Below are 25,636 nucleotides of genomic sequence, written 5' to 3'. Positions count from 1 at the left end.
TTTGTAGGAGGTGCTATTTCGCTGTGAGCATGTGTGTGTGACCCCCAAAATATCACATTTTGGATCCGGCCAGATGACTTTGCAAAGTTGAGTTTTTGAGCATGGGAAAGGGCCGAAATTGGGGCTTGGAATCCAAGTAATAATAATAAATAGCTGTCCTACTGGGGCCCTAATGATTTGGATTTGTAGAGCGCCTTATTATCATAAGATACCAAAGTGCTTACAAACTGCATTATTATTCATTCAGTTGCACAATCACACATTGGTGGTGGTAAGCTACTAGTGTAGCCACAGCTGCCCAACTTGTACAGCTTTTCATGCTAATTGACCGTAAGCAAGAGAAAAGAAGTCTCGAGTCTGGACTTGAAAGTACTCTTCAGAACTCTACTACTTAATTTCAGGTGGTAGACTGTTTCATAAAATTGGTGCATGATACACAAACAGTCTACCACCTACAGTCTTATTAACTCTAGGAACCATCCATCTGAAGACTTCTAATGGTTTTGAATAGGAGGACAGACAACAAACTATTAATTCTAGATGATATGAGTGCTTGGATCAAAATCTCTGCATCAGCCTGAGACAGGTGTGTGTGTGTGTCTGTGGTTTTTTTTTCGCCCGGGTTTAACGTGACATCTGTTCTTCCAGCAGAGCGTGGAAGGACATGAGGTTGAGGAAGGACAGAAGGACGAGTACCAGCATGACTCATCAGACGAAGAGGTAAGATGTCCATTTGTGTGTCCACTCAAGATTTTAGAAAAACTAACTTGAAAAAAATGGACATTCTGTGAGTCCAAACAGTCCAATGTGGTTCTATTGAAACCTGAATTTGAATCAGACTGAGACTGAGGATTTATTCATCCTGTTCCTCAGAAAGGGGAAAAACAGCTTCATTAGTTTGTCCTCTTGGCATGGTTTTGTGTCCTCTGCCTGTTACATTTTGTGTATCGTAGTGCACCAAACATTATCATTTCATGTTAGAAATTTACACCTTCAAAAAGTTCCTATTGACGTCCCTGTCACTGAAAGTGTTCTGGTGTTGCAGGACATCAGGAACACTGTGGGGAACATTCCCATGGAGTGGTACAAAGAATTTCCTCACATTGGCTACAATCTGGATGGAAAAAAGATCTTTAAGCCAATCAGGAACAAGGATGAGCTGGACCAGTTCCTGGACAAAATGGAGAACCCTGATTACTGGTGAGAAGGCTAGCATGCAGCTAACTTTTTAAAGGACAAATTCACTTTTTTACAGCATTAGTTAATTTCAGACATTCTTGGCAATTAAACTTGGCAGTGATTTACTCCTGTGACTGCATCGTTTCTCATTTAACAAAAAAATTAAAAAGTGGGTATGAAATGGAACTCATGGGAGTTTGTCTCTCTTAACTCAAACCTTAAATCTGTATTGTGGTTATTATTTAAATGAGGTATTTCATTCTGTGACTTAATTTGAACATTTATTACTGGTGATACTAAAAGGTTACAGAAAAAAACCCTTTATGTTGTCTGGTTTGGCTTATGGTAAACACATGCGATGTTTGGCTAGCTTACCAATACATTTGTTGTTGCACATTAACTCATTTTAGTTTTTTGTCTGTTCCACATGTTCAGTGTGTTACTGTTAGTTTTTTAAACTTGTAACTTTATTCAAATGACAGTCATCAAATTGCTTACAATATTTTTATGCGGTACTACAGACTATAGTTAATAAGGTTGACACTTTAAATCAGCTTACCTTGCCATATTACAATAGTTTAGATCATTTGAAGTGTGATTTCTTCCTGGATGATGATTTTCTTCATCTGGAGGGAATTCGGGATCTTTTTGCACATCAGCAATGAGGGCTTTATCAGTGTGGACAATTCTGGATGATTCAAAGTTTTTAGATGTGATGTTCCTCTTTAGATCTCTCTTGCCGGTTCAGATTGGGCTGGAAATAATACACGCATCTGCCCCTCGCGCCCGAGGCCCGCCACAATCATACGACGGATGGGCCCATATTTATCCTCGTGCCCACTTCTCCCAAAAAGGTTAAATCAAAAGTTAGTTTTATACGGTAGTCTAAATTGTCTGGGTCCACAAATTGACCGCGGTTAAAGCCAAATCACGACTTGCGCAAACACGAGTTAATGAGACTCACCTGTGTTGTGTAGTTAATTAAAGGAGACTTGGTATACTATCCTAACAAACCTAACCTTCAGGTTAATCTAAAAAGCTACTTATGTTAGAGTGCAGGTTTCAGCTCATAATGCTGTGTTTCACCAGGCGTACTGTCCACGATAAGCAGACAGGAAGTGACATCATGCTGTCAGATGATCAAGTGGAATTGGTAAATCGTCTCCAGAGGGGACAGTTTGGAGACGTCAACTTCAGTGAATACCAGGTGACTTTGCTTTTGTGTTTTTCCTTTGATTTGTCTGAAGAAACGTGATGTTGGTGACCACTGTTTTAGATGATGGCGTTGGGGATCTGGCCTTCAGCTGTCAGTCATTCCCTGTGTATGACATCACTTACTTGTCTTCCTCAGCCTTCAGTGGACTTTTTCAGTAAGGACGTGATGCTTCATCCCGTCACCAACAGACCTGCAGACAAACGTAGCTTCATCCCATCACTTATTGAGAAGGAGAAGGTAATGTCACGTCCTCAAACAGCCCCACCCCACACACACACACATACACAGACAAGTGGCCACAATCTGAACTGCAGGTCACATGGTTGTGAAAACAAAATGGCTTCCAGCTGCCTGTGCGGTCTGACTCAACACGCCTCTGTCTGCAGGTCTCTAAACTGGTTCATGCTATAAAGATGGGCTGGATCAAACCTCGGCGAGTAGAAGATGACAGCGCAAGCCGATTTTATGACCTCTGGGCTACTGAGGACTCATCCATCCTCGCAAGGCACAGAATGCACCTTCCTGCCCCCAAAATCCCACTTCCTGGTCACCAGGAGTCCTACAACCCCCCACCGGAGTATCTGTTTAACGAGGAGGAGGTGAGGCCTCCTGTTTAATGATCTGGATTCCTGAGAAGAGAAAGTGTTTTGGTCTACTTTTTTTTATTATTATTATTATTGTTAACCGTGTTATTTTTCCAGCGTGCATTGTGGGAGCAGCAGGATCCAGCAGACAGGAAGCTGCCATTTGTTCCCAGGAAGTTCTCAAGCCTTCGTCAGGTTCCAGCTTTTCCTCGTTTTATCCATGAGCGTTTTGAGCGCTGCCTCGACCTCTACCTGTGTCCCCGCCAGCGGAAAATGAGGGTAAAGTTGTTCGAAGTCTGATGCAGCAGCATTTTGAACACAAGGAAGAACCTACAGCCAATCAGAAGTCTGTTTGTGGGTGTGATTATGCTTAAAATGAAAGTTTTGTCTGCAGGTCAATGTGAATCCAGAGGATCTGATACCAAAACTTCCCAAACCCAAAGACTTGCAGCCGTTTCCAACCACACAGTCTCTGGTATTCACACACATTCACACTCTTATGTAATAACTGCACATGTGCATGCACCAATACTGTAAAACGTGTGCGCACTCTTGTGTTTTTGCAGGTGTATCGGGGTCACAGTGGCCTGGTCCGATCAATCAGTGTCTCACCGTCAGGACAGTGGCTCGCTTCAGGTAACGTTTACTCACAAACTGCCAGTCAGGCCTTCTGGCTCCGGACCTCTGCAGTGCATGTTAGCAAAGGTTGGCGAGAAAAAGCACTACACGATCGGCCCGTAAGAAGCATATCGCACATACCAGAAACAGGCTAAATATGTTTATAAATGTCCACCGTCATACTGCATGACCTAGCAGCAAACAGCTGATCCGTTAGCACTGCACAGCAGAGTGACACAGAACACACACTGATCTGTGCGACTCGTGTTGAATTGATTGATTAGTTTATTAATTGATTACCGTAATTTCCAGACTATAAGCCGCTACTTTTTTCTCACGCTTTGAACACTGCGGCTTTTACAGTGATGTGGCTAATTTATGGATTTTTACAGGCTTTTTCATAAGCCGACATACATTGATGCTGTCAATTGATTTCCTGAAACCTGCGCTTCTCATGCGGGGTAAATTCACACACAGTTTGTTTTAGTGGAGAAAAGTCCCTCTCTAGCACTTTGCACCACAGTTACGCTGTCAGATCAGTTAGGGGAGCGGAGCCTTGTTCCCCCACCCTTCCAAACCGGTTCTCTGTCTTGGCGCAACAAGTTGAAAAAGTCACAGCGCCTCATTAACATCTCATTTACCACAGACTCCATCCGATCCTGGCTGCACGCGATGAAAGTTAGAAAAAGAAAAAGTTAAAATTACTCAGTTCTTTGTGTGGAGCAGAGACACCGTGCGCTCTGGATGACGTCCGTGGCAATATTTATGTGTACCACTTCAGGGGAAAAAAGCATTTACGGTACATATTGAATTAAAAGTTTTAAAAAAATCTTTCTGTGTAAATATCATGTTATAATGTGGAGACCGTGGCTTATAGACAAGTGCTACCTATTTATGTACAATTTCTTTTTTTCTTTTTAAAATTGGTGGGTGTGGCTAATATTCAGGTGCGCTTTATCATCCAGAAATTATGGTAGTTAAAAAAAAAAAAGCCTCAATCATGTCTGATTACATTTGGATCAGTATATGTTCTAATGGACAGAGGAAAAAAAACATTCTTATTTCAATAAAATGTTTCATATCGTGTTTAAGTTTTATATATATATATATATATATATATATATATATATATACACACACGAGGGCTCTCAATAAAGTATAGGTCCTTTTTATTTTTTTCAAAAACTATATGGATTTCATTCATATGTTTTTACGTCAGACATGCTTGAACCCTCGTGCACATGCGTGAGTTTTTCCACGCCTGTCGGTGACGTCATTCGCCTGTGAGCACTCCCTGTGGGAGGAGTCATCCAGCCCCTCGTCGGAATTCCTTTGTCTGAGAAGTTGCTGAGAGTCTGGCGTTTTGTTTGATCAAAATTTTTTCTAAACCTGACACACACATCGAAGTGGACACGGTTCGAAAAATTAAGCTGGTTTTCGGTGAAAATTTTAACGGCTGATGAGAGATTGAGGTGATACTGTCGCTTTAAGGACTTCCCACGGAGCGAGACGTCATGCAGCGCTCTCAGGCGCCGTCGTCAGCCTGTTTCAAGCTGAAAATCTCCACATTTCAGGCTCTATTGATCCAGGACGTCGTGAGAGAACAGAGAAGTTTCAGAAGAAGTCGGTTTCAGCATTTTATCCGGATATTCCACTGTTAAAGGAGATTTTTTTTTTTTTTTTTAATGAAAGACGTGCGGGCGGATTGCAGCGTCGGCTCGCAGCCGCCGCGACGCTCCGCCACAGGAAAAACACCTCTGTTGGAAGCCTTAAGGACAAGTTGGAACATGTCCAGCTGTTAAACAATTTCTCATATACTCACTCCACTGAAAGCCATCAAAAGCCGCCTGGATTTTACAAATGGTTATCAACACGGAGGTGTTTTTCCTGTGCCACCGCACCGGCTACGTCCCGACGCGCGGACCAGTCCGCACGTCTTTCATTAAAAAAATCTCCTTTAACAGTGGAATATCCGGATAAAATGCTGAAACCGACTTCTTCTGAAACTTCTCTGTTCTCTCACGACGTCCTGGATCAATAGAGCCTGAAATGTGGAGGTTTTCAGCTTGAAACAGGCTGATGACGGCGCCTGAGAGCGCTGCACGACGTCTCGCTCCGTGGGAAGTCCTTAAAGCGACAGTATCACCTCAATCTCTCATCAGCCGTTAAAATTTTCACCGAAAACCAGCTTAATTTTGCGAACCGTGTCCACTTCGATGTGTCTCACAGGTTTAGAAAAAATTTTGATCAAACAAAGCGCCAGTCTCTCAGCAACTTCTCAGACAAAGGAATTCCGACGAGGGGCTGGACAACTCCTCCCACAAGGAGTGCTCACAGGCGAATGACGTCACCGACAGGCGTGGAAAAACTCACGCATGCGCACGAGGGTTCAAGCATGTCTGACGTAAAAACAAATCCATATAGTTTTTGAAAAAAATAAAAAGGACTTATACTTTATTGACAGACCTCGTGTGTGTGTGTGTGTATATATATGTGTGTGTGTGTGTATATATATATGTATGTGTGTGTATATATGTATATATATATATATATATATATATATAATATAAAATCACAGTGGTTGCCATAGTAACAGTGCTGTAATTCTTTGTCTTCAGGCAGTGATGACGGCTCGGTTAGAATCTGGGAAGTTTGTTCATCTCGCTGCCTGAAGACGGTACAGGTGGTCGGAGCTGTGAAAGACGTGTCATGGAACCCGAACCTTGCTGTCTGTCTTCTGGCTGTTGCTCTGTAAGGACGTATCTGTCTGTGTGACAGACCAGCTGTTTATTGACCTGTCTCACTCTGTTTAATTCAGTGCTTCTTTATTGGCATGAAGATTTAAAAATTATGATGCCAAAATAACAGAATACAGTTTCAATAAGAACAAACAGATGTTATATGATTATATACAGCACATCTAGAAAGTATTCACAGCACTTCACTTTTTCCACATTTTATTTTGCAGCGTTATTCCAAAATGGGTGAGATTCATCCCGCTTTCACTGATCATCCTTGTAATGTTTCTACAGCTTAATTGAAGTCCACTTGGGGTAAATTCATTTGATTGGACATGATTTGGAAAGGCACACACCTGTCTACATATAAGGTCCCACAGTTGACAGTGCATGTCAGAGCACAAACCAAGGATGAAGTCAAACGAATTGTCTGTAGACCTCAGAGACAGGATTGTCTTAAGGCACAAATCTGGGGAAGGGTACAGAAACATTTCTGCTGCTTTGAAGGTCCCAATGAGCACAGTGGGCTCCATCATCCATAAATGGAATGCTTTCAGATCCACCAGGACTCTTCCTAGAGCTGGCCGCCCATCTAAACTGAGTGATCGGTGAGAAGGGGAGAGACCAAGCATTCAACACAGTCAAAACTATTCCATTTATTAATCCTATTAGCTCAACCAGTAATTTGCATCATTTGTTACTACAATTGGAGCAAATTTAACTTTTGACCCCTGTACAAACTGAAACTGACCTTTGTCACCATTTTTCTTTTTACCCCATAAGTCTTGAACATTCAGTCATAAATACTCCAAACTATACCTTTTTGGAATAGTTATCAAACAATGTAGTGTAGTTTTCAATTTGATTGGAGAATTTTATTTTTGACCCCTGTGTAATTCTTCAATTGATGCCTACCTGGCCACCTATTAAAAATTCAAGTGGCCAGTGTTTTTTTTTTTCTTCTTCAGAAGAGTAATATCTCAGGAGTATTTTCCGAATTCGATGCTTGTATCACCATTTGAAGGAGTTTGCTCTAAATATTCTCTTAGCTGCTGCACTATATGTGCATGTGATTTCTTAGTTTTTTTTAATATTTTTAATGAATTTGCAAAAATAAAAAATCACCTTTTTCATGTCATTATGGGGTGAAGGAAGTAAAATTTTGAGGGGGGAAAAATGAATTTACTCCATTTTGGAATAACGCTGTAACATAACAAAATGTGGAAAAAGTTATGCGCTTGGAACACTTTCTAGTGGATGCTCTTTAAATTTTTCCCAGCTTACTGAGATTGTCAGTCAGATTTATCAGTAAGTGTTCCTCAGGTGGTTTCATTTCTCAGCATTCTGTCTCTATTTCCCTCGCTCTCTCTGTCTCACGCTGTCTCTGTCCTCCAGAGACTCTGTTGTGTTGATCTTGTCTCCGTCTCTGGGAGACAGACGGGTCATCTTGGCATCAGAGCAGCTCCTCTCAGCACAGCAGGAGGTGGAAGCAGAGGGGACAGAGCCTGTTACCTGGAGCGATGCTGAAGGAGACGAGTTGAGTCAGTGGATCCGCCTTAAAATCCAGCATCCCAAGGTGAGAACATGCAGACTTCATGATAATGTGGTCAGGTTATCTGTTCAGTAATTTAGAGGTGCATCACATGTAGTGTTCTACCTCATCAGGCTGTTCACCAGGTGGCATGGCACGCTAAAGGGGACTACCTGGCGTCTGTGATGCCAGATAACTCCAGCCACCTCCAGGTGTTTATCCACCAAATGAGTAAGAGGCGGAGCCAAAACCCCTTCAGGAAGAACAAGGGGCTGGTTCAGTGTGTTTCCTTTCATCCTGTCAGGCCGTACTTCTTTGTGGCAACTCAGCGCTCTGTGCGCGTCTACAATCTGTTAAAGCAGGAACTGACCAAAAAACTGCAGGCCAACTCCAAGTGGATCTCCAGCATGGCCATCCACCCTGGAGGTGGGTTCCAATCCTCTCAGCCACTAACATGCTAGCTTCATGGTTGGACAGTGTTAGTTAACCGGCACTAACTAGTTCTCTAAATACTAACACTGTTCTGAGGGAGTGAAGAGAAGATGCTGTAATGCCAGCTACAGCAGCTAATGGGCTAACTTTGACAGCTTCAAACCCACCAGTAATAAATAGCATCATAGCTGGCTAATAAGCTAACGGGTGGCATCTGTGTGTCCAGGTGATCACGTGATCTGTGGAAGTTACGACTGTCGGCTTGCCTGGTTTGATCTCGACTTATCTACAAAACCCTACAGAATGTTACGGTATGTACCCGTCAGTCATTCAGACATCATTCAGATGATTGCCGCTGATTACTGCTTGTTTTCTGCAGCCACCATAAGAAGGCGGTGAGGGGCGTGGCTTATCACAGGGTCTACCCACTGTTTGCCTCAGCGTCTGACGATGGCGCTGTCATTGTCTGCCATGGCACCATTTACAGGTGAGTTTGGCTTTTCTGCATCTGTGGTTCTGACTGGCTGCGTTGCTGTTTTCACTTCATTACAATTTAGTATTTGCACGAGACAGACTTTTTTTTTTAGCTTGTTTTTAGTTAGCTAAAAACATCAGCATAAAATTCTTCCACTGAACAGACTAAAATATCATGAGATGTTTGTTTTCAAAACCAACAAATGTGTATGAACATGTGTTTTGCATCCTTGGGAGAGTTTAGTTTGAGCTTAACATCTCAAACTTGCAGCGAGTGAAGAATAACTGATTTCCTGTCTCTGTCTCCCAGCGACCTGTTGCAGAACCCGCTGATTGTCCCTGTGAAAGTTCTTAAGGGTCACGTGTTGACACATGACCTGGGTGTGCTAGATGTGACCTTTCACCCCACTCAGCCCTGGATCTTCTCCTCTGGAGCCGACACAACTATTCGCCTCTTCACTTAGCTCCTCCCATTTAGGATACAGGCAGATAAACTGCTTTCAGTCCCTGCTGTGGCCTTCACAATCATCTGAACTAAAGACTGTTTGTTTTTAAATTAATCAATGTGATGCTGATGAATAAAAACATGTTGCACACAACAGTAAATCAGCTCTACAGAGTTCTTCATGGAGGAGCTGCTGAGAACCAAAAAGTTTGACATGTTTCTGTGTATATTGAGTTATGTACTTGTGATAACATGAATGGATATGATGACTTGCATCACTGGCACATAACCCGCAAATGCAAGGCGCTCCCTCACAGGGCCTTGACCCCACAAGATGTGACGTGTTGCAGCAAGATTACTTATAGTGAGGTGAGGGACTCTGGCCAGGACCACATACCTGGACATGATGTGCACCTGGCCAGTCTGCAGGACCCAAGTGCAAAGGCCAGACGGGACCCGAATCTCCACAGCAAGAACAGGCTGGGACTGCCCACAGCAGGCAGCATCCTCCAATAAAACATGTCTCTAATAAATCCAGATTCATTTTTAAGTCTCATTGAGCTTGCAACACTTTTAAATCTGAAATACAACAATGTCTATTTAGTAAACTAATTATAAACATTTTATTTTACTTTAGGAATTTGTCTAACTGCAGGCTCTCTTCCAAATAAGTGAAGATTTATACAATTTTGATGTGATTCCATCATTTCTACTTATGTTAACACACACTTTTTCTTTCTAGCAAACTGACTAATTAAAAAAAGGCTGAAAGAGGAACAAATGCAGCACAGCATTATGCTGATTTACATTGTTCTGCCTTTGCTTTTACTTTGTCTCATTTTAAATGCCACATTTTGCTGGTGACATGGGGAAAGGTTTCGGTTTTATCATTTTTGAGCATGTTGGGAGATTTGAGCCAGCAATCCTGGTTTTATACATAATATAATAAACAAACAGCTGTGGTGGTACAAAGAAGATACTGGATTGATAAAGATACAGGTCTGGCCTCGGTAAAAATCCTTACAGTAACCTTTGTGTTATTTAAGGAGCTGAACCGGATCAAATACAAATAATTTGCTTTGTTTTTTAAGAACGGACCACGGTGCCCTCTAGTGGTGACAATCGAATGGAGAAGTCTCGGTGTCAGATTTGTATATTCGTTATCTGCGCATGCGCGATTTTGTTTCGTCGTATTTTTAAATAAAGTTTTGGGAGGTTTTAAGCTAATGTTACTTGCTTTCTCGTTTGTCTGCGCCGTTGACGTAATCTAACTACAGACTTGAATACTCCGATATTAACACTAATGACGTCTTACGCGATCTTACCGAAAAGAGAAAATTGCGTTTACACAAGCTGTTACTGGTAAGTACCACAGTTTGTGGTAAGTACTACAGAATTATTGCTACTGTAGTCTAGCGTTGCTACACCAAGCTACTGTAGTATAAATATGGGTGACAACTCTTGCCCAGTTCCGGATCACCTTTTTTAAAGTCCCGCTATACGGAGCCATAATGCAACTGAATGTCCTGTATTGGATGTTACCTGTGAAGTCTGAGGGTGGTACACGAACAGTGTGACAGCGGTGAGATGTGTCGTGGATTCATTCAAGGTGTAGCCAGGATTATTGTTTGCAGTGGTGTTCAGGTTGACAGATGATATCAGACAGGAGTCTCCATACCCTATCATGTTTGCTGGTGGCATTGTGATCTGTAGTAAGAGTAGAGAGCAGGTTAAGTCAAGCATGGAGATATGCTCTGGAGAGAAGGGGAATGAAAGTCAGTATAGGAGCAAGACTGCAGAGGCCTAGTGTAGTTAGGGAGGAGTACAGGTGGTGAAAGCTGATGAATTTAACAGAGGTGGGATGAAGTCACTGTCAAGTCGTCAATCTGTAAGTATCAAGTTAGGTTGCAATCAATTGGTGGATATTATGACGTGAGACTTGCAGACTTATGACTTGAGAGTGACTGGTGACTTCATCCCACCTCTGGAGTTTAGATACTTGGGGTTAACTATCCAAAGTAATGGAGTGTGCAGGCAGGGTGGAGAAAGGTGGTAGGAGTGATTTGTGCCTGAGTGAAAGGCAAAGTCTTGTAAGTCCTTTCAGCTGCTCCCTTGTTTTGCAATTGGGATCGCCATAGAAAATCCAAGGTGGATCTGCATGTTGAAGTGGCACAAGTTTTACACCAGATGTCCTTCCTGACGTGACTCCACAGTACACGGAGAAATGTGGCAGGGGTGGGATTTGAACTGGGAACCTTCTGCACTGAAACCAAGTAAAACAAGTGCACCACTTGGCCACCACCCCTTAGTGAAGGGCAAAGTCTACAAGGTAGTAATGAGACAAGCTGTGTTGTACAGCTTAGAGATGGTGGCACTAACAAAAAGAGGAGGCAGAACTGAAGATGTTGCAATTCTCTTTGGGAGTGATGAGGATGGACAGGATTAGGAATAGACATATCAGAGGGACACCTCAGGTGGGATGGTTTAGAGACACAGTCAGAGAGGTGAGATTGAGAGGGTTTGGACATGCGCAGAGGAGGGACCCAGGGTATATAGCAGGGGTGGGCAACCTGTTCCAGAAAGAGCCAAGAGGGTGCAGGTTTTCTTTGCAGCCACTGACTCCACCAGGTGATTTCACTGATTAACTGATTCCATCTGCTCAAAGTGATATTAATCAGTAAAATCACCTGGTGGAGTCAGTGGCTGCAAAGAAAACCTGCACCCTCTTGGCTCTTTCTGGAACAGGTTGCCCACCCCTGGTATATAGGGAGAAGGATGCTGAGGATGGAGCCACAAGGCAGGAGGAGAGGAGGGAGGCCAAAGAGGAGGTTTGTAGGTGTGGTGAGGGAGGACATACACGTGGTTGGTGTGACAGAGGCGGATGCAGAGGACAGTGTTAGATGGAAACAGTTGACCTACTGTGGCGACACCTAATGGGAGCAGACAAAAAAAAGAAGTATTTACTACATCAAACTACTGCAGTAAATCATGTAGTGTTTCCTTTTGTTAACTAAAAAAAGATGTGAATAAAGTAAATTTGGGATCAGATTACGAACCACAGCCAGTCCTTAGGTGTTTGTTGGTCAAAGTAACATTATTGTCCAACAACAACACAACTGATGCACCTCAGAACTTGACAGTATTTTAAAGTTTATTAAAGTAAAACTCAAAAATCACGTCCAACCTTTTGGGGCCCCAAAAGTTAGTGAGAAAGCTGCATTAAGAGGCTAAAATGAGAATTTTGGAGATTAAATAAGAATCAAAGTGATTGGATTACAGTTGTGTGTTGTGGACACTGTAAAGCCCACAAGAACGTGGTCCTGGTCCTGGTCATGTGCCATCACGCTGTGTTGTGTCTTCTTCCTTTGCAGTGAGGAAAATGTGTGGAAACTGTGTGAGTTTGTGAGAACAGAGGGAACCACAGGGCTGGACCAAGTCTTTGTGGTCTTCATCTCCAATGACAAAAGAATGGTGAGAACCACCTTAAACCTGGAGGAACCCACACAGACACGAATACATGCAACCTGCCACGCAGGCATGAGGAGGCAGTGGAGACTGCATGGCAACACCCACTGTTCCATTTACATTAACATTTTTCCTTGCTTTTATCTGTGCAATCTGATTTTGTTCCAGTGCTTTGAAAATGACATTTTACACCATCAGATCTTAAGCAGAGTAGGTCCTTATTAGGTTTTGCCTGAAAACAGCAGTAGCTGCATACATTTTTCTGTGTAGAACTGGAGTTGCATCAGGAAGGGCTGCGGGAGGAAAGCTGGTGTAGGTGACTCTCTACTGGATTGGCTGTAGTGACCCTGAGCACCTGAGGGCAACCATAAGTTTAAAGTTTATTGTAAAATTCAAAGCTGTTCCATGCATGTGATTTTAATTTTACATGTGACGACTAGTCTCACACTGAACTTTGAACTTTTACAGGAGTTTGAAGATGCAAAAGCTTCACTCAAATGCTTTGAACATCACATGAATTGAACATCAGATTAGTTGAACATTATATGAATTGAACATCACAGAAAACATTACTGTTTTACTGCAGTCCAATATTAGCGGTCTCCAGTTTGTTCAAAATACTGCTGCTAGAATCTTAATGAAGCAGAAGGTTTGACCACATTACACCAATTTTGGCCTCCTGTCATTGGCTTCCTGTCTCTATGAAGTCCGATTTTATGGTTCTACTTCTAACATAGAAATATTTATGGATTAGCGCCTCCCTACCTAACTGACATAATTACACCCTATGTACCGGTTCATGTTCTGCGTTCTCAGGATGCAGAAGTACTTTGTGTCCCTAAGGTTAAAAAAAAGTCAGCAGGCCACAGAGCCTTATCGTGCACCTGTCTTGTGGAATGATCTCCATTTGGAGATAAAACAGTCGTATTCCGTAGAGACATTCAAGTCCACACTAAAGACTCATTTATTCTCCCTCTTGTATGACTAGCATACCGGTGTAGAATGGAACTATGGTTCCTCTCCTTTTAATTCATATTATTAACAAAAGAACAGCTCTTGGCCTCATTACGTCTGAATTATGGGTTTGTTAGTAGAACACAGGGCTAGCTGCCAGTGACCACCTTAGCAATCTCTTTGCTTCCCTGTTGATTTACTGCTGGTGAATTAATGCCTCAGGTGCAGTTATTTCCAGCCGACTGATTCTGCTCTTTTTCTCTCTGTCTGAGGCACTGACTACACCAGTGGCAGATCCTGGCCCTGCACCCCAGGGTGCTGGACTGACCCCGGGATGCCCTGCCTGTTGCACCAATGACTGTAGTGCAGCAGCTAAGAGAATATTTAGAGCAAAATCATGCAAATGGTGATACAAGCACCAAAGTTGGGACAAATACTCCTTAGACATTACTCATTTGAAAAAACCGACTGGCCACTTGAATTTTCAATAGGCGGCCAGGTAGGGGTCAATTGAAGAATTACACAGGGGTCAAAATTAAAAAAAAAATGCTCAAATCATTTTGAAAACTACACCACATTATTTGTATGATCGTAAAGATTCCAAAAAGGTATAGTTTGGACTATCTATGACTGAATGATCAGGAGTTATGGGGTAAAAACAGCAAAAATGGTGACAAAGGTCAGTTTGTACAGGGGTCAAAAGTTAAAGTTACTCCAATTTTGGTAAAAAAAAAAAAAAAATGCAAATTATTAGTTAACAGGGTTTTAAAAATGAATAGTTTGGACCATGTATCATGCTTAGTTATCGTGTTACAGGATAACATATGTCATGTCATAGAATCCAATGGACGTTGACCTTGTTTGACCTTTACTTTGGAGACTAAACATTCAACACAATCAAAACTATTCCATTTATTAATCCTATTAGCTCAACCAATAATTTGCATCACTTTTTACCAAAACTGAAGGAACTTTAACTTTTGACCCCTGTACAAACTGAAACTGACCTTTGTCACCATTTTTGTTGTTTTTACCCCATAGCTCCTGATCATTCAGTCATAGATAGTCCAAACTATACCTTTTTGGAATCTTTATGATAAGACAAATAATGTAGTGTAGTTTTCAAAATGATTTGAGCATTTTTAATTTTGACCCCTGTGTAATTCTTCAATTGACCCCTACCTAGACGCTTATTGAAAATCAAGTGGCCAGTCGGATTTTTCAAAAGAGTAATGTCTAAGGAGTATTTGTGCCAACTTTGGTGCTTGTATCACCATTTGCACAATTATTTCAGTTATCTGCTGCACTACTGGAGGTCATACCTCTGGAGCCAACCGGTGCTGGATATGGATGCCTATGGATTAGAGACCCAAAATGGACTCTGTTTTAATTTCAGTTAAGAACTCTGTTTTTATTGCTTTTCTGTTTTTTTTTTGTTTTTTTTTTCTGTTTCTGTTTTCCATGTCTTATGTTTTTTAAGAATTTTTTGTGGAGTCTGTAACCTTGTAACTGTTAGAATGGCGTAACCAGTGGGTCACCCCTATGCATCTGGTCTGCTTGAGGTTTCTTCCTCATTATCACCAGAGGGAGTTTTTCCTTACCACTGTCACCTGTGTGGTTGCTCTGAGGGGGTTGGTAAGGTTAGACCTTACTTGTGTGAAGCACCTTGAGGCAGCATTGTTGTGATTTGGCGCTATACAAATAAAATAAATTGAATTGAAATTACACCAATACAATAAAAAAAACAGCACCTATTAAAACAATAAAATGAACATTCGATGCATTACTCCTGGTTATAAGTAAGAACAACAAGACTCTACATAATCAGACTGTTTGGTTTTTTATTCGTTTCTTTGTTTCTCAATTGGAAACCTGTTCCATAAACAGACACATGATATGAAAAAGCTCTATGCCCTCACACAGTAATTCTGCATTCAAAGAATGCAGAGTCCAGGACTCCACATAGGGTTTAACTACAACTCCAAATCAGAAACAGTTTGGATGTTGTGGAAAATGCTGATTTTAAAAAAAACAGTGATTCTTTGAGATCAATGACTTCTATTTCATTCCAGACTGTATGAACCCAAGATTGTTTCATTCCTGCATTTCAGGCAGGCAAAACAACCCCTCACCCGCGCCCCCGCCCAAAAAAGTAAAATGAAATAAAATGGGATAGAGCAATTTATTTTTTGAAATCTAAGGATTTAATTGGCACTTTTCCAGATAGTTTTCTTGAGACACGTCAGGGGATAAGCATGTGAATATTTCCAAGTCACTGAATATGTCTTTGACTTCATTTACATAGATCATTAAGAAATATAAACCGTATGGTAAATCTGTGTCAAGTAGGCAGATCTCAAAAGCTAAGTGACCATGGTGGAAGGAGACTAGTGAGGGAAGCCACCAAGACACCTAGACTTCTGTGAATATAATGGAAATGATGCAGTATTTGCCTGCTGCATCCGTATTCACAGCTTCATGTTGGGGTGGAGGAGAGAAAGATTATAAAATGGGAAAACAGATTAAAGGCTAGACTCAGGTTTTCTATGTCTTCTGGAAAACAGCAGCTAAAATTTTGCATGTTCTTTTTTAGAAAATCCTCTATCCTTCATCATGAAGTTCAGTAACTGGTGATACAGCAGATAAAAGCAGCACTATGCAGGGAGAGTCGTAGACTTTGACCTGCTGCAGGTAGTGAAATCCACAAATAAAAAACAGTCTGATCAGTCTCAGTGCATACAGTAGTGTTCAGAATAATAGTAGTGCTATGTGACTAAAAAGATTAATCCAGGTTTTGAGTATATTTCTTATTGTTACATGGGAAACAAGGTACCAGTAGATTCTCACAAATCCAACAAGACCAAGCATTCATGATATGCACACTCTTAAGGCTATGAAATTGGGCTATTAGTAAAAAAAAAGTAGAAAAGGGGTGTTCACAATAATAGTAGCATCTGTATGGTGCTAAATCAAGGCCAAAAGTTTTGGAATCTGAAAATAAAAAAAGATTGAAAAAATAAATTTTGAAACTGAAAATTCAATGTTTGTTCTTGAATTTTATAATCATTTAAAAAGTATTATCAAAATAAAAATAAGTGTAAGGTATATTTTTCAGTTTAAATAAATTTTTGATTCAGCTCTGTAATTTTTTTGATCAAATAATTTATTTTCATTCAAATTTCTTTTTTTTTTCACTTTCAGTCTTATTTTTTCAGTTTCAAACTTTTGGCCCCGTTCTGGCATGGGAGGGCGTGGAATTGTGAGTGACAGGAGAGCAATCAGTCCTCACATGATGTTGCATTCAGGAAACGTGGGTACTTTGATAATGACTTAATTATCATTTATTAAACATTAATTTTGTTGGTTTGGAACCAAGATTTTGCTCATTTACTAGTGTGCTTGGGGTCATTGTCTTGTTGAAACACCCATTTCAAGGGCATGTCCTCTTCAGCATAAGGCAACATGACCTCTTCAAGTATTTTGACACATCCAAACTGATCCATGATACCTGGTATGCGATATATAGGCCCAACACCATAGTAGGAGAAACATGCCCATATCATGATGCTTGCACCACCATGCTTCACTGTCTTCACTGTGAACTGTGGCTTGAATTCAGAGTTTGGGGGTCATCTCACAAACTGTCTGCGGCCCTTGGACCCAAAAAGAACAATTCTACTCTCATCAGTTCACAAAATATTCCTCCATTTCTCTTTAGGCCAGCTGATGTGTTCTTTGGCAAATTGTAACCTCTTCTGCAAGTCTTTTATTTAACAGAGGGACTTTGTGGGGGATTCTTGCAAATAAATTAGCTTCACACAGGCATCTTCTAACTGTCACAGCCCTTACAGGTAACTCCAGACTGTCTTTGATCATCCAGGAGCTGATCAATGGGTGAGCCTTTGCCATTCTGGTTATTCTTCTATCCAATTTGATGGTTGTTTTCTGTTTTCTTCTGCACATCTCTGGGGTTTTTTTTTTGTCCATTTTAAAGCATTGGAGATCATTGCAGATGAACATCCATCCATCCATCCATTCATCCATTTTCTTCCGCTTTATCCGGAGTCGAGGTCGCGGGGGCAGTAGCTCAAGCAAAGCCACCCAGACCTCCCGATCCACACACACCTCCCCCAGCTCCTCCGGGGGAGGAGAACAGCCTAATTTTTTTTGCACCTGTGTATAAGTTTTCCCCTCTCCAATTAACTTTTTAATCAAACTACGCTGTTCTTCTGAACAATGTCTTGAACGTCCCATTTTCCTCAAGCTTTCAAAGAGAAAAGCATGTTCAACAGATGCTGGCTTCATCCTTAAATAGGGGACACCTGATTCACACCAGTTTGTTCCACAAAATTGACAAACTCACTGACTGAATGCCACACTACTATTATTGTGAACACCCCCTTTTCTACTTTTTTTTTACTAATAGCCCAATTTCATAGCCTTAAGAGTGTGCATATCATGAATGCTTGGTCTTGTTGGATTTGTGAGAATCTACTGAATCTACTGGTACCTTGTTTCCCATGTAACAGTAAGAAATATACTCAAAACCTGCATTAATCTTTTTAGTCACATAGCACTACGATTATTGTGAACACTACTGTATATACTCATAGGTTCTTCATTGAGGCTAGACAGTCCTCCAAAATCCTGATACTGGAGATAATATTTGCTTTAACGATCACATAAATCTGACTATCATCAGTATAACAAGTCGCATCAACTCTGGGAGCAACCGCTGGTGCTCTGCATCGCCATGTCCATCAAACCAGCACAACAGTGGATAGTGTCACATTATGTGTCTAGAGTTATGAAGAACATTTCTGGGGTTTAGTCAACACATTTGAAGAACAGAAATGCTCTTTTTGATTGATTGGTTTATTTTTCTCCTCCTCAGGTTCCTCTGTGGAAACAGAAATCAGGATACGGAGACCAGCCAGTGATCTGGGTTAGAACCCTCACACATTTATTCAGATATCCAGCAGACTTTGTCCTCTGTGTGGAGTATCACATAAAAACTACAGAGATACATGTGATGATCCTCCAACATTTGCTGGATAAAGTTCTGTTGTATGTCACGTGCCCCTGTACGTACTGATGGGTCTGGGAATACAGTAGATGAGTCTCTGCTCTCGATTACAGATGATCACTGACACACACTCTGTGAATTTATATTAATTTTGTTGTTTTTGATTTTAGGATTATCACGTCATTCTCCTGCACGTCAGCCATGAGTTGGAGACTTTGGTTTATGATCTGGACTCTGTGCTGATGTTTCCCTGCAGCCTGCAGCTGTACGCCGATCAGGCTCTCCGCTCTGACCGCGGAATCAAACCCGCCTACCACAGGTGAGACGACGCCTCCCTGTGGATGTTGATTGGGGGGGAGCAGTGTCTCTGAGGAGGAAGTGACATCATGTTTTTAATACAACAGGAAGTTGCGTGTTATCCCTGCTGATGTCTTCCTCCAGAACTTTGCATCTGATCGATCACACATGAAAGACTCCAGTGGCGCCTGGCAGATGCCGCCTCCACCTTACTCCCCCATACAAACTGCAGGTCGTATTTAATGCTATATAAGGGCTTTTATACATTATTGTTTCACACTATCTGTGTGACTTGTTGGTGACATTATGATGCTGTGACCCGATTTATCCTCAGAGTCCAAGATGAACTTGGATGACTTCATCAGTATGGATCCTGGAGTCGGCTGGGGCCGGGTATTCACCCTGGATGGCTTCCTGAAATTCTACACACGAAATCCTTCAGTGTCATCATAGAGGCTTTGTGGTTTTTCTCAGGTATTGGTAAACTAGAGCTCTTGACAAAATTCAGTTGTACTGGCATTAATGGTAAATGTCCACCAGGTGGAGATATTGCTCCATTTAAAGAACCTTGAATACAGGCTGATGTGGGACACAAAGCCGAACCTGTTGCTTATAGTAGTGGATACTCAGGTGTAAACTATGTGTTTCAGCGCCTCCTTCTGGACATTGTTACTGTGCTTCACTTCACTGTGACTGATTTGGTGCAATCTTGTTTAATACATGATTGTATGGAAATACATTTTGACAATTTGTGTTCTACAATACATTTTTAACAATAAAACTAAGGCAGTCTTGAATTTTATGTCAAAAGTAGAACATTTAAATGTTTTTTCTACAGTTTTTTTCTTCTTATACAACTAAGGATAATTTTGTGTTTGTGTTCAGGGTTTAGAAACACAAATTGTCACTGTCAGACATGAACAAGAAGGCGTCGCCTGTGTGACATAAAAAGTCGCTGGTGTTTGTCAGTCTGTGACATTACAGCCAGAGTTGCTGCTCTCCAGACTTTGAATGTGGTCCAGCAGGATCTCTGAAGTTCACCCTCATGCTACATTTGTCCAGCTGGTCCAACTGAGGGCTCTGATCCTCTCTTCACACTCAGAAGTTTTTGAGTTAAGGGTCATTTAAATACGTACATCTATCCTTGAGTTTTAAGCGGTGTAACCATCACCGCCCACATACTATTATACCTCCTTGACTTTGGTGCTGCTGTGAGGCAAAGAATCCACTAGAGGGCACTGCATGGGCTCAAAAGCTTCTGACAACATGAAACGTTTGCAATCAAAGAAGTTGTAATAATGTTTCTACTGCTTAAGACACAAAAGCACAGGCAGCAGTGTGGTCAGTACTGGAATGTACAGCCATTATACTCAACAAATAAACGCTTCAAACCTGCACTGGTTGTTAACATGCTTTGTTGTGTCCTTTTACTTTTGGGTTGATCACCTTGAAGCTGGGCTACACTGCCATCATGACTCCTATTGCTTCCTTTCTTCAGTAAAGGCTCATTCGTGCTCACCGGATACAGATGGAGCATTATGTGCACTCTAAGCTGATTTTGTCAGCTCTGTGTTCAAGCTTTCCACAACCCATCCATCCATTCATTCTCTGAACTCACTGATTCCAGTTAAGGGTAATGGGAGGGGCTGGAGTCTGGTCAAGAGGCAGGGTTCACCCTGGGTAGGCTGCCAGTCTGTCACAGGACCATATGTAGACAGATGGGCACAGTCTCACTCCATCCCTAGTCACACATTCTGGGGTGGCACGGTGGATTAGTGGTTAGCACTGTTGCCTCACAGCAAGAAGGACGTGGGATTGCTTCCCACCTGGTGCTTTCTGGGTGGAGTTTGCTTGTTCTCGTGGGTTCTCTCCGGGTGCTCTGGCTTCCTTTCATCTGCACAGACATGCAGGTTAGGTGAACTGGTGACTTTAAATTGACCATAGGTGTGAATGTGTTTGTCTGTGTATGGCCCTGCGATAGACTGGTGTCCTATCCAGGGTCTGTCCCGCCGTTCCCCCTATGGCTGCTGGAATAGGCTCCAGCCTCCACCCTGTGACCCTTGATTGAAGTAAGCAGGTATAGTTTCCCATTCAGTTTTATATTTCATTCCAGAAGGCAATGATCTTGATTTATCAATTGATTTACCCTCCTATCCTCTGTTATGGTCACGAGCTTTAGGTAATGACCAAAAGAACAAGGTCGCAGATACAAGCAGTGCAAATGAGATTCCTCCATCAGGTAGGACATCTGGGCTTGTAGACTCACAGGGCGCACATACATAGAAGCAGTGCTGCCAGTAAGATGAAATACACTTAGAGGCAGTGAAGAAGGTGGGAGGTACTGCATCACTCCCACTGGATGTGCCACCACCACACCCTCATGTGCAGAAGGTGACTGCGGAGTGCGGACACACTGCTGGTGTCCAAATCATCTTTTGACTTATGGCTGGTGGTATGAGCCGTCAAAGCATGAGTTACGATGTCGTGCTGACTGCGTTGGATAGGGGAGCGGCTGGATACCAGCTGGCTCCAGCGCAGTAGTTTTGGTGATTATGTAGAAGTGTAGTTTTACTGTTGATGTAGTTGCTGGCGGTATGCACTTATAGCATTGTGGTGCGATCTGCCAATAAGCCCATGGAAGAAGAAGAAGAGAGTGGTAAGATGGCCGTTCGGGGCTCAGCCATAGACATAGATGTAGACGCACGCAGCTGCTTTCGCTCGTTACATGACTTCCGGGAAAATGTCCGTGAGTTTTGTTTCATTATTTGGGGCAAACGAAGTGTTGAAGCGCAGATTTTAGTCTTTAGGGCTGAAAAGGAAAGATGAGCAGCCGTAAAGTGCTGAATGTGGTTACAAGAGATGAAGTGACACCGCGTAGAGAAGGTTTGCGTTGTTTATTTATGAAAACATAGTGTACTTGTTAGCCATAGCTAGCTGCTGCTAAAAGAATGAATTCATAGAGTAATAACAAAAATGATTAACTCTTTCTTTATTCGACTCCAACATTAAACTGTGATTTGAGAGTCACCAGACCAAACTCTTCAGTCACTGTAACTACTTCGATTAGTTTTTGAGGTGTTACAGTAAATCCAGTTTTTAAAAAAAAATCTGATTTAAACGAAGACTCCTGCTGACAGTTATTGTTTTTAGATTTCGTCATGAAGAATGTAATTGAAGAATAGCAGAATGCTGCTGCACGCACAGACAGTCTACAACATTTAAACACGAAATTGACAATTAGCACTTGAAACTCTTGGTGCTCCTGATGTCAGTATGACCAAACACCCCTGACCTTTGACCTGGATCTCAAAGGCTGTCGCTCAAGTCATGACGTCATTGCTGAAATTAGTGAATTTATATTATTTATTTTAGGTGGCAGCAATGATGAAAGTCATATTTGAGTAGGTTTTCATCATCTCTCTGTCTTTATTGTCCCTTTAGACCTGCAGTTCTTGGTGGGTAAGGATGTGGTTCTTGTTGAGCAGCAGCAGTGGGACTTTATTGTGGACCAGGAGGATCCAGATGGCCTGCACATTAAAGAAGAACATGAGGAGTTCCCTTTGACTGATGTCCATGTGAAGAATGGTGGCAGTGAAGAGAAACTACAGTCCTCCCATCTTCATCACACTGAGGAGAACAGAGAGGTTGAACCTCAATCCAGCAGTTCAGTTGAACACATGAAAATAGAGGAGGAAGGCCTAGAAGCAGACACTTGTTTAAGGCAAGATACCGATGAAGAGGGTTCTCGTGAAGGTGAGAGTGATGACAGTAACAGCAGTGATTTCTGGAAGGAGACCAGGGAACGTCAGTCTGGTTTAAAAACCATGAAACATAATGAGGTCTTTGGCATGGACTCTGAGGTTGAAGAGAAATCATTCCTCTGCTCTGACTGTGGGTCCAGTTTTCACAGTGTTCGTAGTCTGAACCAACATAAAATGGCCCACAGGAGAGGGCGCTGTAGCTGTCCAGTTTGTGGTAAAAGTTTTGTTTATCGAGGCTCTCTGACCCAGCACATGCTGGGCCACACAGACCTGAAATCTTTCATTTGTGGCATCTGTGACCAAAGATTCACTTCACACCAACTCCTCAAACATCATGAGTGTGCAGGAATACAAGCACACACTGACACCGATCCAGATAGACTTCTCCATCGGGCCTGGATGTTGGTCCCTGTTGGTGACGTCAACAACATTCTGCATCACAAATGCTCACACTGTGGGAAACGCTTTGAGCGCAAACACAGTATGATTGTACACCAGAGAGTTCACACCCGAGAGAAACCATTCAGCTGCTCCTTGTGTGCAAGAAGATTTGGACGGTTAGACCATGTAAAACAGCACATGAGGATCCACACCAGAGAGAAACCATTCAGCTGCAGTGTTTGTCAGCAGAGCTTCATGTGGCAGTCACAGCTCAGACACCATCAGTGTCTGTCTGAGTCGAACCAAACGCAGACCGCACACACAATTCACACTGATTCTTAACCTCACAGTGACTCAAACTGTCAAGCTTTGGATTTAAAGTTAGGAATTTGGCAGACACCTCAGAGTGTTTCTGTTGGTGTGGAATGTTGCTGTGGTGATGTACTCTTTGTGTGTCGGGATACAGACTGATGACAAGTAATTTCCATGTGGCCCATGTCATTTATGCATTTATTTTTAAAATAATCTATCATAAAGTTTCCAAATGCATCCTCACCCATAATACTAGCTTCCAGGGCTCCCTCCGTGATAACTTACCTTTTCTTTTTCTTCAGAAATATTAAACTAAGAATGTACTGACCCATATTTGTATTGAACTGCTGTACCCGTACAATCAGCCCGCCTGCCTGACATGCGCATGCGAGTTTGGCAGCATGAGATGATGCGACCAAGCTAAGTGCAGAAGTTGACATTTTATATGAATGGTGTAAGATTTCATGGATGGGATGTTGACCGAATAGCGATACTAGTACAATAACATGCTTTTGGAGGATGGTATGCATTTTCAGAGTCCCTCCATCCATGCCCAGTCGCCCAAAATGACCGATATTCGCCCTTGTCTAACTCGGGTGAATATCGGTCATTTTGGGCGACTGGGCATGGATGTCGGGCCTCTGAAAATGACATACCGTATGACAACTGCATGTTATTTGCATTATTATCACTTACTGAGATACACAACACGTGGAATCACATTAACAATATTTAATGTCATTTCAAAACGCACGACACCCAGCAAACGTGTGAATAAAAAGTTGGCTGCTCTCCAAATTCGCCAGGGTGTCCTCATCAAGCTGGCTGCTTTGGCTGCTGTTCATTGTCAGACTATCCATGATAAAAATCATCTGCAATATCCATATTGGGACCAACACACACTTCTCACCTTTTCATATTATCGTCTACGGGCAGTTCTTGGGGTGCGCATGATATGATGTCATCACTTTATGCACAGTGGGCGGGTATTGGGATACCTGCTCGTTACTGCGGGCAGGTATGGACAGGTAGCGTAAATGGGTGATTCTTAGACTACGGGCACTTATGTCCTTTGATCATATTGTATGAAAAACAGAAAAAAGGGGAAATTTCACACTTTTATAGTTATCTTTACAATTAAAGTGTGTTAAGAAATTTGTTCTAGTAGTCTATCATGACTTTTTCACCTTTTTTCAGCATCATTATATGCAAATATTGCCGTTTTGTGCTTGTCCCACACCCAGACTTTTGATCTTCAATGATAAAAATGAATGGTAAAGAAATGTTTTTTCTAATGTTTTAAAATATCTCTGAATAAAATATCAGTAAATTAATCAAAACATAATTGGGGTATTCAGTGTCATACAACTGTTGTGATTTTTTTTTTTAAACAAAATGTAGTTGACCCACACTATTGCCGTAATTTCCACCACAACACATAATGTCCCTTTAAACAGTTTGTATGAAAGATTGTTTGGGTAGTTTCTATGGAGATAAACAGTGACATCAGAGCACATGTATATAGCGCCAAATCACAACAAACAGTTGCCCCAAGGCGCTTTATATTGTAAGGCAATGGTGTGGTGGAAATTACATTTACAAGGCCAATGGTGCCCGTAGTTAAAGAATCACCCAAATGTAAATCTATGCTACCAGCCCAGCAATGCCTCAGTAAGTGATAATAATGCTGATTATGATTTTAAAGCTGTACAGTGTGATATTTTTATGAGATGTTATTTGTGAAAAGTCAAAGTTAATGCTGGTAATTTAAAGGTGGTGTGGCATGACTTTCAAAGGATGTCAAAAAATAAATAAATAGTTAATGAGCTGTAGGCACAGTAATTTCATCCAATGTGTATGCTGAAATGTAATCCAATTCAAAAGCATTTAAGAAAAAAATGTTTAAATTTACACTCCCTCACACAGTAGAAAAACTCAGTGTCTGACACAGCTCTCTGCCTCGCTAGATTAAAGCTGCTGTATGCAATATCATCCAATATTAATGTTTTTAACCTTTTTAAACATTTACGACCTATGCTTCAAATGACATAAAATAATGAAATTATATTATATTTATAGTAAATTGGCCCAAGTTCTGGCTCTAAAAATAGAAAAAATGACTCCACTTCCCCTAGGCCCATTGATGTCAAAGAAGGGACCATCATACAGAGAAAATGGCCCATTATTTCAGGCACAGAGGAGCCATTATCCCATACAACTTTT

The 25,636-nt window shown here is 41.7% G+C and overlaps 3 protein-coding genes and 1 long non-coding RNA gene across 7 annotated transcripts in view; 3 read left to right on the top strand and 1 right to left on the bottom strand.

The window, feature by feature from the left end:
- The window catches only part of bop1 (BOP1 ribosomal biogenesis factor), a 34,256-nt gene extending 24,420 nt beyond the window's left edge, over positions 1-9,836 (top strand). Inside the window, exons 3-16 of one of the 2 annotated variants that reach the window (XM_034160690.1) lie at positions 652-720; positions 1,046-1,200; positions 2,269-2,386; positions 2,531-2,632; positions 2,782-2,994; positions 3,097-3,258; positions 3,374-3,454; positions 3,546-3,615; positions 6,216-6,348; positions 7,731-7,911; positions 8,001-8,292; positions 8,525-8,609; positions 8,678-8,785; positions 9,083-9,836. In XM_034160690.1, the coding sequence (XP_034016581.1) occupies positions 652-720; positions 1,046-1,200; positions 2,269-2,386; positions 2,531-2,632; positions 2,782-2,994; positions 3,097-3,258; positions 3,374-3,454; positions 3,546-3,615; positions 6,216-6,348; positions 7,731-7,911; positions 8,001-8,292; positions 8,525-8,609; positions 8,678-8,785; positions 9,083-9,236 (1,923 nt within the window). In that variant the 3' untranslated portion in view covers positions 9,237-9,836. Of the gene's footprint in view, positions 1-648; positions 721-1,045; positions 1,201-2,268; positions 2,387-2,530; positions 2,633-2,781; positions 2,995-3,096; positions 3,259-3,373; positions 3,455-3,545; positions 3,616-6,215; positions 6,349-7,730; positions 7,912-8,000; positions 8,293-8,524; positions 8,610-8,677; positions 8,786-9,082 lie in introns of both variants that reach the window. The other variant, XM_034160689.1, reaches the window with a different exon arrangement.
- LOC117501723 lies at positions 374-18,824 on the bottom strand. The gene is made up of 3 exons (XR_004558073.1): positions 18,596-18,824; positions 16,313-16,318; positions 374-384 (listed from the first exon to the last, which is right to left on the bottom strand). It is a non-coding gene; the product is annotated as an uncharacterized LOC117501723 (long non-coding RNA).
- wdyhv1 (WDYHV motif containing 1) lies at positions 10,429-20,356 on the top strand. Of its 2 annotated transcripts, XM_034160692.1 has the most exons (7): positions 10,429-10,579; positions 12,589-12,688; positions 18,531-18,581; positions 18,833-18,981; positions 19,067-19,191; positions 19,294-19,433; positions 19,845-20,356. In XM_034160692.1, exons 1-6 carry the CDS (start codon positions 10,521-10,523, stop codon positions 19,410-19,412), a joined length of 603 nt encoding a protein of 200 aa, XP_034016583.1. In that variant the 5' UTR covers positions 10,429-10,520; the 3' UTR covers positions 19,413-19,433; positions 19,845-20,356. The 2 variants fall into 2 exon arrangements, with proteins under 2 accessions (XP_034016583.1, XP_034016582.1); XM_034160691.1 differs by having other exon boundaries at positions 19,294-20,356.
- Positions 20,357-21,675: 1,319 nt separating this feature from the next.
- Positions 21,676-25,636, top strand: part of LOC117501388 (zinc finger protein 287-like) — a 39,614-nt gene continuing 35,653 nt past the window's right edge. Inside the window, exons 1-2 of one of the 2 annotated variants that reach the window (XM_034160253.1) lie at positions 21,676-21,842; positions 22,401-22,430. In XM_034160253.1, the coding sequence (XP_034016144.1) occupies positions 21,782-21,842; positions 22,401-22,430 (91 nt within the window). In that variant the 5' untranslated portion in view covers positions 21,676-21,781. The remainder of the gene's footprint in view (positions 21,843-22,400; positions 22,431-25,636) is intronic. The other variant, XM_034160258.1, reaches the window with a different exon arrangement.

This window comes from Thalassophryne amazonica, chromosome 20, assembly GCF_902500255.1.
Source record: "Thalassophryne amazonica chromosome 20, fThaAma1.1, whole genome shotgun sequence".
Lineage (NCBI taxonomy): Eukaryota > Metazoa > Chordata > Actinopteri > Batrachoidiformes > Batrachoididae > Thalassophryne > Thalassophryne amazonica.
This window is presented reverse-complemented; position numbering and strand designations above follow the sequence as displayed.

Bases quoted from the DNA above. Each gene is read 5' to 3' on its own strand.
- wdyhv1 (XM_034160692.1), top strand. From the start codon at position 10,521: ATGACGTCTTACGCGATCTTACCGAAAAGAGAAAATTGCGTTTACACA. The intron at 10,580-12,588 runs GTAAGTACCACA...CTTCCTTTGCAG, and splicing joins GTTTACACAAGCTGTTACTG to TGAGGAAAATGTGTGGAAAC. The intron at 12,689-18,530 runs GTGAGAACCACC...TCTCCTCCTCAG, and splicing joins TCTCCAATGACAAAAGAATG to GTTCCTCTGTGGAAACAGAA.